Source organism: Amphiprion ocellaris, chromosome 24 (genome assembly GCF_022539595.1).
Source record: "Amphiprion ocellaris isolate individual 3 ecotype Okinawa chromosome 24, ASM2253959v1, whole genome shotgun sequence".
Lineage (NCBI taxonomy): Eukaryota > Metazoa > Chordata > Actinopteri > Pomacentridae > Amphiprion > Amphiprion ocellaris.
The window spans coordinates 3,554,500-3,567,519 of record NC_072789.1 but is presented as its reverse complement, the minus strand read 5'-3'; the positions used below and the strand labels follow the sequence as shown (position 1 = coordinate 3,567,519).

The 13,020-nt window shown below is 40.6% G+C and overlaps 1 protein-coding gene and 1 long non-coding RNA gene across 4 annotated transcripts in view; both read left to right on the top strand.

The window, feature by feature from the left end:
• The window catches only part of LOC118471517 (uncharacterized), a 105,394-nt gene extending 98,150 nt beyond the window's left edge, over positions 1-7,244 (top strand). For all 3 annotated transcript variants that reach the window (XR_004848841.2, XR_004848840.2, XR_008600701.1), the window contains one exon: positions 4,547-7,244. This is a non-coding gene — a long non-coding RNA (uncharacterized LOC118471517). The remainder of the gene's footprint in view (positions 1-4,546) is intronic.
• A 1,116-nt stretch (positions 7,245-8,360) lies between these two features.
• On the top strand, positions 8,361-10,315 carry sox1b (SRY-box transcription factor 1b). Its single transcript, XM_023288692.3, has one exon. The coding sequence runs from the start codon at positions 8,704-8,706 to the stop codon at positions 9,766-9,768; it is 1,065 nt and encodes a 354-aa protein (XP_023144460.1). The 5' UTR covers positions 8,361-8,703; the 3' UTR covers positions 9,769-10,315.
• Positions 10,316-13,020: the final 2,705 nt, after the last annotated feature.

Here is a 13,020-nt window from a genome sequence, read left to right as displayed (position 1 = left end):
AGTTAGCCAAAATCACACACTAGCAAAACCTAAGCAACTTAAAAACCCGGCTTTGTTAGGAAACATTAGAAATAATAAAAAAAAACCTTGTTTGTTTTTAATCTTTAAACTCCAACCATTCAACAGCATTAAGCTGTTTACTTTATATGCTGCTGTGACAAGATCTGTCAAATGAAATTCTGTTGTAGAGGAATGTGGAATGACAATAAAGAATTTATCTAATATCACAGACAAGCACAACCTCTAAAATTTGCTAAGGGTCGGGGCCTTTAAATGATCATCAGTTAGCTAACAAATGAGCAACTGTTTGAACCACAGTTTACAAAACTCAGCCACCAACTACACTTGTCTAGATTTACTGCATTTGTAATGATAAGCTTTGCAAGATTAAGGTGTATTTTATGAGTACGTTTACTAGCAAAAGTGGCACAATGAACTGGTGCTAGTTGACAAACCAACATATACCAAACCACTCTAGAAAACGTAGCTCCAGAGCTGCCTAACTGTCTGACACCTACAGTTTAGATTAATTTAAAGCATTCAGCCGCTCATTTTGCATATGATAAATATATGAGTGTCATTGTCGATGGCATTACAAGCAATAGACTTGTCAGCTTATTCTGTGTCTGTATAAATGCAGAGAAAATGAGGCTTTCAGAAAAGAGAGTAATTTCCCGAGGGATACCTGAGCTTGTTGTATATGATCAAGCCCATATGATTAGATAATACACAGCTGGAATAATAAACTATTATGTATCTCTTTAACCCTCCTGTTGTCTTCATTTACGGGCACCACAAAATATTGCTTCCTTGTCTGAAAAAATACAAAAGTTAAGCAAAAAAAATTCCCCAAATTTCTGAAAATTTGTAAAACCTTCAGAAAATTCCAGTAATTCCTTAAAAGTTTCCCTTAAAAGTTTTATTTTTAAAAAAAATCCCCCAAATTTGGCAAGAAAATTCTTGTAAATATTTTCCAAAAAATGAGAAAAATCTTCCAAAAAAATCTTAAAAATATTTTTTTGTGAATGCTCAAACTTTTTTTTTTTTTTAACATTTTTTCCCACCAAAAAATGTTCAGAAATGTTCCAAAAATGTTGAAAATGTGGACATCAGAAGTTTCACTGTGAAAATATTTTTTTTTCCCACATTTTCAAACTTTAAAACGAGTCAGTTTTGACCCGAAGGACGACACGAGGGTTAAAGTGAGAAAAACTTAGACTGTTATTGACGTATGTTTAGGTGGACATCATTGATCATCACAGAGTCGAGGAGGCCGAGCTGTTTCCCACATGACGTACTGTATGTCATACCTTGCATGTGTGTGTGTGTGTGTGTGTGTGTGTGTGTGTTTGTGTACTGTCTGCTCTGTCAGTGCTGCTGAGCTGCAGCAGAGCTGACAGCTTGCTGTGACAGAGAGCCTTAAACAAACCCACCGGGTCGGCTGCTGCACAGGAGAAATGCCTTTGATTCTATTAGGCCTGTTTGTGTGAGAGTGTGTGTGTGTGTGTGAGTGTGTGTGTTCATGGCCTGCTGGCTTAGAGATTTCATTCCTAATAGCTGGGAGAAGATGTAAAGAACATCCTTAATGCTTTGTGTTTTATCTCCAAGCAGTCTTTGATCCCCTGCTCTGTCCACGAGTGGAAGTGGAAGTGTGTTCACAAAAGGAAATTGGTGATATTTTATGCCCAACTTCAATGATATCAACATGATCAATCAAGTAGAGCTACACGCACTAATTTAATGTTTCCTCTTTCTTTTCAGTGTCACTTTATGAGGTTCTTCAGCCTGTTCTTTGCTGAAAAGTGGTCTTTGAAACAATGCAGTAATTAGCTCTGCTAGCGCTACAGTAGCAACATGGTAAACAGAATTTGAACCGGGGGGCGTTCATGCAAAGAAGAATTTTTGCCACAGTGAAGACAGATTTTACCTCATCTCACAGTTCAGTTAACGAACACCATGTGCTTAGATTCACTTTGCCATGTATTCTTGATCACAGAGGTCCAGAGTGTTTATCTAAACATAATATCCACAGTTTTAAGAGCTGGTTTTACCCATAAGTCATTGTGTTTGTGGGCTAGGAGATATAATAGTTCTCATAGAACCCTGGGATTGGTGGCAATTTCCTGTTGGCTTGGATTGCTTTACAACTTTTCGGCCCAAAAAAAAAACTCTTTGACTTCAAGTTCAACTGAAAAAAACCACTGAAACATTGATTATCTCAAGATGACTTTGGGAAACCAGCTCACATAACTGGGCTACTTTCAATTAATTGACAGTTTTGTCCATTAAATTCCAGTTTTGTTTCTACAATAGTATTTAAATCTGCATTATTATGATTTTCTACATGTGTATAAATAATAGTTTGACATTTGTATTTTAACAAGTCTGGTTCCAGTTAGACTTATGAGCCCTTTGGGGTGCAGTTAGGCCTTTACAATCCTACAGTTTCATTTAAAGATACTTTTATCCAAAGCGATGTACATCTGAGAGTAGATACAACACAAGCAAGGATCTAGTCAGGAGAAAACCTGGATAAATGCCGTAAAACAAGTGCAGTGGTAACAATAACATGTGCATGAGTAATAACAGCAACGGTCCTAGCCTAACTACACATCCCCTTTAGGAGGGTGTTAACGTAGACTCGTGGATTTGTTGTGTCAAATGAGTCTCTTGGTGTGTGAGAGATGTAGTGGCGTGTTGCTATAAGAGCTGGTCATTATACCCAGATGTAACGTCCTTCAAAAAGCAGAATAGTTACTGAAAGTGTGTCATCACAGAGGAGAAATAAAAAGTCCCTGTAGTGGTCATGTTACTACAATGTCCTCCTGCCTTCTTCAATGACCTAAAACCCTGCTAGTCCTGGTTCCTTCAGTTATTTGGTGTTCCTTCGGGTACTTTACTGGAATCACAGAAGAGACCAGTCCATCATTGTGAAGTGTTTTGTGCCGTTTGCTAAATTAACCCTCCTGTTGTCCTCAGTTACGGGCACCAAAAAATATTGTTTCCTGTCTGAAAAAAGTCCAAAAATTCTGCAAAAAAAATTCCCCAAGTTTCTGAAAATTTGCAAAACCTTCAGGAAGAAAATTCCAATAATTCCTTAAAAATTTCCCTTAAAAGTTCTATTTAAAAAAAAAAAAAAATCCCCCAAATTTGGAAAGAAAATTCATGTAAATATTTTCAAAAAACGAGTAAAAATCTTCCAAAAAAATCCTAAAAATATCTAAAGTGATTACATATATATCAGTAAAACTTCTAATATTTTCTTTAAGAACATTCACAAAAAAATATTTTTATGTGAATGTTCTTAAAGAAACATTTTTAACATTTTTTTCCCACCAAAAATGTGGACATCAGAAGTTTCATTGTGAAAATAGATGTTTTTTTTCCACATTGTCAAACTTTAAAATGGGTCAATTTTGACCCGCAGGACGACACGAGGGTTATGCTGGGTAGTAGGTGTTTGCAGTACACTGTTTATGTTGAATTAATGCAAGTACAATTTGTTTAGCAACCTGTAAGCAGAATGAAATTATCCCTGTGTAAATCTAACTTTAAAACCATTTCTAAGCTGGAACTGATTCTCTACAATCATTAGAATATATTGTTTGGCAACGTGATGATTTTTGGCTACTGTTGAGCAGGCAGAAGACAAGAAGGTTAGTCTAATTTATAAGATTAACACGAAGCAGCTACTGGTAATTTAGCTGAAAATCTGTGTAAACAAAGACAAGAGGCAACACCAAGTGTGTATTATCTCCATCCAAACACACACACACCAGCAATTAGAAACAAATGAGGAACACTCCACTCCCACCACAGTTATTTTGTAGTGTAAATTTGAATTCACAATTATGAGAAGTATTCATAAAAAGCCATTGTCTGTCTGATGCTACAATAAGTCATTAAATCTGCCGCAACTAACTTTGTAGATAGATGAGAAGATAGTTATATTATTCCACTTTGGCTAAATCCTCCTTTTAAATCCTATATTTGAAAGTGTGGCTGTCCTGAGTGAAGTACAGGCAGCGTTTCCAGCACCGTCCCCATTGGTCGTCCAGCTGCCCTCACACTAACAATGCCTGCTGGAGCATTCTGGGTATTTCCAGTCTGTCCAGGCTCAGCACTGCCGTCCAGTAAAAATCTACAAACTGTTGGCAACGCAGGCCGTCCAGCATGAGCTGATGTGACCAAACAGTTTTTCCATTAACTCAGAAATTCAGAGCAGCTTTTTTTATAAAACATAAAACAGAGAGTTCATGCATGAGTTAAAATTAAAAATTACAAACCTCTTCATTTATACCCACTACACTCCAAGTGACAAAATCATTTTTATGGCATAGCATCTAGTCTTACTTCAACGTTTTGTAGAGATTTAAAGAGATCTATTTTGTGTGATAAAACTTTTTCCCTGAAAATTTATATAAGTGAATTTTCAAATACAGAGCACACGAGTGGTGGTCTAAAACGAGGCAAACTGTATCAGAAAAAGTTTTTGTCATCAGATAATGTGCTTTTTCACAACTGTTGTTTTTTGTGTGTGTTGCAGACATTAAGATCTCAGATTGCTTTGGGGAAATTCTACTTGAAAAGACGACCTCTGTGGAATTTCACTGATTTACAACGGACATGAAACCTTAAAAGAAGCTGCATCTGATGTGTCTCATCCATGTCCTGATGAGTAGACACTAACGCTGACTGCATGACTCAGGAACTGTGGGAACTGGTCCTCCTGAACTACAACCGCTTTCATGCATCCAAAACCACAGAAGGTAAAGTACTTATTCTGCACACAAGTGGTGCTGAAGTCTCTTTTTGAAGACGGACAGCACAAACCACTGTATCCTTCCTGCTGTTGTCAGGTGGCTGGAAGACCAGAAAGGCCTTCACAGCTTGGAGGACAAACCCCTCCTTCAGTTTCAACTGAAATCTTACTGCGTGTTTCATTTCTGCTACATCAAACATATCGGAATAAATCCAAGAATGCAGTGAAGTGCCACTTTGATTAACAACTGGTGCTAAAGAAGTCATATGGCTGTGAAGATATTGAACTGTTAGCTGCATCTATGCTACGTACCCGTGGAATTTTACGTTATTCACCGACTGAGACTCTGGACTGCACTCTTTGCTTTATTGTATCGTATTTCTTGCATAATATGCATCTTCCACAACAACTTCTTGCATAAAGGTCACAGATGACCAACTAGTAACAACCAAAAGATTAGCTTTCCTGTTGAAATATCCAACATGAACATCTTGTCCTCCAACTTTGTGTGTTTAACGAAGCGCCAAACAAACTTTCAGACGAGGAGTGTCCAGCTGACATCATGATGCAGCACAGATGGCTAATAATCTGCAAAAATCTGGGCCCTGTAAAGCCTCAGCAGGCCCCTTTTCCTTCTTATACATCCACTGTTGCACTTAGTTACTAAACAAGCCCATGTATCTGCTGTTGTTTGGACAAGTACCAGTGAAGTGCTCTTCTTCCTCGCCGTACTGTGAGAAACTGATGATGCAGTCAGAAAGAAATCTTTAAGTTTTACGTTGGTTAGTTTTACTGTGCCTACCAACACCACATTTTCCATTATCCGCATTTCCACAAAAAATCTTTATTCTTATCTTTATTCTTTCTTTTAATATTAATGAAATATTAATGTCTAAAAAGATGGACTAAAGATTTTTTTTAATTATAAAAGAAGGAGGAAATGTGATTAGTTGGATTTCAGCCCTTTCAATCTGCGCTTTTGTATTTCCCTATTATGTGTTTCTAATTTATTTTTCAGAATAACCAGCACTACTTAAAATGTTTTATTTGAAGTACTTGGCTGCAGGTAAACTAATCAAGTGCAACAACAGAGATTTACTTATTAATTTGAACCACTGACATAACTATGACTCATTAAAGCGTTGTCTTCACCAACCAATAACACAGAAGTAGCTCTACAGAGTTTCATTTTCAAATACAGAGAAGACAACATGAAAGATGTCCAGAAGAATTTCTGATGAGATCAATTCAACCAGAACAACTATTCCTCCACTATGTGTAAAGCGTTTACACGTCTTCACTTAATCCTGTTCAAATGTGAACACTTCCATGTGCCTCTGAATAATGTTTGTTGTTGTCTTTATCATTTTGGAGCCTCACTTTAAAAAAAAAAACACGTAAACAACCATCCTCAAACATGCCATGGTTTCTTGACACTGCATCTCCAGTGCTTCCATGATTATGTTTATACCCACTGGTGGTCAAAACCCTGAAATTGCTTCACTGGATTTTGCTTATTTGGAGCCATTTGAGGGGCAGTAACTCAGCATGGCAAAAACCATCACACGGGAATCAAGAACTGATAATGTGAGAGAGCAAATGACTGTGTTCCGTGATCACACAGAGTCAGCACAAAGGCAGCGACTCTCAACCCATCCTAGACCGTGCTGTAAATAAAAGCATCCAAACGTCCCTGAGAAGCCGTCGCTCTGAACCAGATGCTTCTCTTCATCAGCTGTCAATTGAGTCCTTTAGCAGAAACCTGAAGACTGAACAACAGAGTTAATTCACTGAGCCTCAGCGTGACAAAGTCCCTCTCCCTGCTCACCATGAAATCAATAGACGAATAGATGCTACATTAGAAAATGGAGCAAAGTGTCGTCACTGTCAAGATATTATTTGGTCAGTGTGAGATACTTCCATCCATTCTCTGATCTGATTGCAGCCTCTAAAGAATTCCTCTGCAGGATTTTTCTTGTTGCTGCTGCCTCTGTGTCCACGTGTTTCTGTGCTGGAAGCAAAAAAAAAAAAAAAAAGGCAGCGAGAGGAGGTTGTCACAGCGAGCGCAAAAACAGAGCAGACGAGCCACTTAACAGCACTATACCCAACTGGTGCAAGGGAGCGAGAGGAAAATCCAGCCATGCCAGCGTGCCAATATAGTTTACCAGCTCGCTGAGAGGCGGGCAGCACCTGACAGATGCCACTTGGAGCATAATTCCAGTGGGCTGAAAAGATCCTCTACATGACGGGAAGCCAGAGAAGCGGGAGGAGACCGGAATACCCAACAACTAAACGCAGTGTTAATGTTGTCTGTGCATCTATTGCATCCATTCCTTCCTGTTTTACTGTGTTTAGAAGCTGAGGAAACAAAATGCAAAGAAAAAACTGATGCTGTTAATAAATGGTGACTTGTTTCAGATCTCAATATGTTCAGATTTACTGTGTTTCTTTGTCTTGTGTGATAATAAACGGAATATCTTGATGTTTTGCAAGTGATTTCAATATTTTGCCTTCAGCTCTGGGGGGAATGGGATGAACATTTCTTTTTATTTTATCACACTTAATAACCCAGAAACAATAAACTGCATATTAAATTTGTATTGCTTGTTTGAAAACCCACGATGATATCTGTGAAAACTGTCCTCTCCGGGCCTCTAGCAGCATTTTACCTCATTACTGTAATAAACTGTGATCATTTAAAGTCTGTAACATCTCTAACGTTTATTAGGGGATTACTGTAGGTTTTGTTTGCTGTCCCCCCTTTCTCTTGTGCTGCCACGGAGCGCCGGTGAAACAAACAAAAGGGCCGCTTTGAATGGCACGTGCTCCGGGCGTCAGTCACCTGTTTCCTAGCAACGGGCACAACAGAAAAGCACCTGTGGCTCTGAATAGGAGGCTGTAACCCTTAGTTTAAAAAAAAAAAAAAAAAAAGAGGAGGTGGGGGAGGCAAAATGGCTAAAACACATTTGATTTTTATAATGTATAACAGAAATAAATATATCTCAAAAACACGTGACTACATATGGCATTTAAATCTGTAACATATAGGTGGTTACTTTAAAATGCATGCTATTTAAGTTGACTATAAGACAAACCTTCATTAGTCAAAAACTGATAAATAAGAAACATACATACTGTTGATTTTGTAAAGATTCTTCCATGTGTAGAAATTCATATATCCCTGCACAGTTCTATCCATAAGCAGCAGCCTGTTAATTCAAACCAGCTGAACTTTGTGTTTGTTGCTATGATGACTAGAATTAAAGCCCTGACAACTCATTCAGCTGTTTTAAATGACTGTTAGATTTTCATCAGCCTGTTTTCTTCCATCTCCTGCCTAAACTTTTATTTGCTGCAGCGGGATTTTTTTTTCCCGATTCTTAAATGTTAATATGAAATATTGAAAAATATGAGCGGGCTGTCTGAAGCAGCGGACATGCGCACAATTATGGAATGAAGCTGAGCGTGTGTGTGTGTGTGTGTGTGTGTGTGTGTGTGTGTGTGTGTGTTTCAGCTACACACACACACACACACACACACACACACACACACACACACACACACACACACACAGATGACAGAGGGAGTCATTTTTAGGTCTCGCGCTCCGACGTCACCAGAACCTCGAGCCCTCCATGTAAATCACGTCCCGGTTCGAGCCTCTCCATTGGCCGCTCCTCGCTCATTTAGCTGCTGTCAGAGCGCGCGGCCCGGCCACGCTCCGGTAACTTTTCCGAGCACAGCTCCAACCAAAGTCAAACATCCGTTCTTCTGTGCGCTCCTGGATGACAGGAAAAAGGCGGAAAGGGGAAGAGAGCGCAGGTTTACCTCTGAGTGGATTTCACCTGAGAGCACAGCTCCTCTTCATCTCCTCCTCTTCCTCGGAGGTCCAGCCTGAATGTTTCTCGGTGTCTGACCGGCGTCCGACCCAGACCAGGTGAATGTACAGCATCATGATGGAGACGGACTTACATTCCCCCGTGGTGCCCCAGACCAACCCATCCAACCCGGGGGGACACGCGGGAGGAGGAGGCGGGGGGCCCGGAGGTAAAGTCCCCCAGGAGAGGATCAAGAGACCCATGAACGCCTTCATGGTGTGGTCCCGGGGCCAGCGCAGGAAAATGGCCCAGGAGAACCCCAAGATGCACAACTCCGAGATCAGCAAGCGACTGGGCGCCGAGTGGAAGGTGATGACCGAGGCGGAGAAGAGGCCGTTCATCGACGAGGCGAAGCGGCTCCGGGCCATGCACATGAAGGAACACCCGGACTACAAGTACCGGCCGCGGAGGAAGACCAAGACGCTGCTGAAGAAGGACAAGTACTCTCTGGCCGGCGGGCTGCTCGGCTCCCCGGCGGGCGTCGGGATGGGCGGCGGGCAGCGGCTGGAGAGTCCCGGAGGGGGCCACGTAGGGGCTAACGCGGGCTACGCCACGCACGTGAACGGCTGGGCAAACGGCACGTACTCGGGGCAGGTGGCGGCAGCAGCGGCGGCGGCTCACGCCATGATGCAGGAGGCACAGCTGGCTTACACGCAACACCCGGGCACCGGGACTCACCCGCACCATCCGCATCCGCACCATCACCCGCATCACCACCCGCACAACCCGCAGCCCGTGCACAGGTACGACATGAGCGCCTTATCTTACAGCCCCATCTCAAACTCTCAGAGCTACATGAGCGCCTCTCCGCCGGGCTACGGCGGAATCACCGGCTACACTCACCAGCACCAAAGCTCCGGTGTGTCCCCGGTGTCCGGAGCGATCGGAGGGACTTTGGGGTCCCTGGTGAAATCTGAGCCTAGCGTGAGCCCCCCGGTCTCCACCGGCCGCGGACCGCCGCCGTGCCCTGCGGGAGACCTGCGGGACATGATCAGCATGTACCTGCCGACCGGAGAGGCGGCGGGGGACTCCTCCGTTCAGAGCAGACTGCATGTGCTCCACCCGCAGCACTACCAGAGCAGCGGCTCCACTCCGGTAAACGGGACGGTTCCCCTGACCCATATTTAAATCTCTAAATGTTCGATAAGCACTACAACCACAACCAAATATTTAACTCTAGATGTGGGCGCCGGCTGCTGATGAATTGTAAATTATAGGCGGTTAGAGCCATAAAATGCAATCACTTTGAACAAACTTTTTTATTGTTATTATTTTTATTTTCTTTCAGTGATGGAGTTTTTTGTCTGTCCGAGCTAAAGGAAAGCGCATCCCATTTACTTTTGCTCTCTGGAACAGAGCATGCCAAGTTTTGACACGATTTAAATTATAATCCGTGAAGGCTGGTGCGTTTTGAAGGTTATTTTTTCCGACTTTTCTGTGGAATTAAAGGCACCAGCTGTGTGTTTGAGGGATCCTAAAAAGCTGTTTAAAGAGGGAACCGTATAATAAATGGAGGGCGGTGTGGAAGATGTGTTTTAAAAGTTTCTAGGCTGCAGTTTAAATTGATTTCCAGTTTTAATGCTTGTAAACATGTGAGTCAATCGGTGTAATTTGAATTTGTTTTTGTTGTTGTAAGATCTTGTAAATTGTGAATAAATAGGCCTACTGAAAACGCTTTTATGCAATTGTACATAATTTATAAATTGCCAAGCCGCATTTTCGGGTTTAAGACGAAGCGATTTTTTTTGCGCTGAGTTAAATAAATTTTCCAAGAATTTCTTGTGTCTTGGAGAAAGTGTTAGATTTGTTCGTGGGATATTATTTATTTAATGCAAACTGTACGTGTAATAATTGCAGTTTATTTGCATCGGTTGTTGAACCCATTTTTTTTATATCGGTGCAGTGAATGCGGGATTCGACAGTAAAAATGTGACCAAAAGTGAAATTATTGGAATAATTTGAACATTACAGGCAGATAAGAGATGATGGTTTGCATCACTCGGGCTTTTACTGGATCAATTCTGTTCTAATTAAAAACTTGATCATATTTTGCTTTTCATTCTGATCGATCTTTATTCAATCCGTCCGTTAAAGTGTCTAATTGAGCAGCTTTTAAATCCAGATAATATGAATTAACATCAATATAAATGAATGTAGGACACCAGGATGCGTCTGATAGTGGCGACTGTAGGAGGGAATTTACATTGTGACATTTTTATGTTGAGTTTTCTGTCCTAGAATTATCTGTAAAGTAATATTAAATATATTGTAGGCCCTCAATATCCCTGGAGCTAGTAATATAGTATGTAAAAAATATATACATATCAGCCTGAAACGTTCCAATTTTCATTTGTTTATATTTTAAAATTTAAAATAGAGCTTTTTTCCTCAATAACTCTCCTACTTCAGTGTTTGATACTACAGTATTTTCAGCATGAATTCATGCAAAGCAGAACTAACCTTAAATATTCAATTTTTATGAACTGTTTTGTGTTGATATTTTTCTTTCTTCTTTATCCAAGTTGTGAAAATGATTAAAGGCTAATTTTCAAGAGCTGATTCCCTTTAAACATCACATATAGCCTTGAAATATGTACTATTCTGTCGTCTAAATTAACTTGTATTTTTTCTCTGATAAAATTACTTGTCATTTCATTTTTTAAAATGTATTTATTTTTGGCCACGCATTTGCTATTTCCATCCATATGCATCATATTTACTGCTATAGTATCGTAGTTACAAGCCAAGCTGAGCCATGTCTCTATTTTTTACCTGACTGCAGGGTCGTGACCTCAGCAATCTAAATCTCAAGCAAAAGTAAATCCGACAACAATCCAGTGTTCAGTGAGCTGCTAATTCTTCGACCCCGCCTCCACCTGTACACTCCCACCGCAACGCTGGCCCTCAAATCCTTCGCCCATTCCTGACCTCCAGCATCCAAACGCCGCCGTCTGTGTGTGCAATTGTCACGGCTGTTAAATTATTTCCTTCTTTAGATTTGATGGCTGAATCAGCGGAGGCCCCGGGGCAGGGAGGGAGGAATGAATGAGCGGGGAGGAGGAGGGAGAGGGCGAGGAGAGGAGGGTTTTTTTGTGTCGGAGGAGAATGGGGATTAGTCCTGGTGTAAGCTGGGGCAACCCGGGGGTCACCCCCCGACAAAAAGCCCGGCAAACAACACCCCTGGTTTTATCAGGCTAATTCCCACTCAGGTTCTGAACTCAAAAACAAGAGAGCAGCGTGGATGCAAATCACATCTGGTGAAGTGTTTTGCTTTTTTTTTCCAGGGATGTCAGGTGTTTAAACTGAAGGTATTTAATCGACTCACAGTCTAGTTTAATTTCATGTCAGGTTGCTTTTTGTTTTTGGTTGCTGCTAACTTCTGGATACAAATGACTGATCTTCAAAATTATTCTTTTTTTCAATACAGAAAAAGACACAAATCAAAGAATATTTAAAGCACTCAGCTTGCAAGGGCCACTACTTATATTACCTCCAGAAGCAGGAAAAATAACAAAGGAAGCAGATGCACTACAGCACACACGTCAAACAAATTATGTAAGATATAAACTGAGCGAATTTAACATACAAAGCTCTCAGCAACTGAGATAGGTAAGATCATACGTGTGTAAACAGAATTTACATTCATTTGTCACATCAGGCAGACTAGGAAAAGTTTATCTAAACGATCATGATGATATAAAATCCATTTTTCATTCTCACCCTTGTCCGAATCACACAGACGACGCTTCCTGTCCAGTTTCCACAGCTAAAGGCAGAAGGCCAGATCTGATGTAAACTCATACAGACTCCTGCTCAGGTTAAAGGAATACATGAGGAATAACAGTCTGCTTTCTTTAACATTTCTTCTGCACGTTTTTCTCATTAAGACTTAACACTAAGGCATGTTATTTCTAAACATATGTAATGAACATGCACTTTGAAATAACAAAACTATGAATGAGAATATTATCTTAAAGGAACACTGCCTGAATATGCTTTAGATTTTTTTCTTTTAAAGAAAACTTGACTGACAACGGTTAATAAAAGTGTTGTTTTCTGATTATTTTAGGTGATTTCATACATCCCTGAAGCCGACTCACATGACATGTTAAAGAGCATTTACATGGCGAAGTCCTAACTGCAATTCACAATCACACCAACCAATAACTGATTAATTGGCCGTGGAGTTGCGGACATTAACAGCCACACTGAGAGGCTGTAAAAGGGTTTTTTTGTTCAGACTTCACGAATACTGACATTAAAAAGAGCATCAAGTCATATCTGTAAGATGCTCCAGAAGTTAAGTGTGTGTGTTTGAAAGAGAACGAAGCAGAGGTTAACAGATTATCTCTTTACTTTTTAAGGTTTTTATAGACTGTA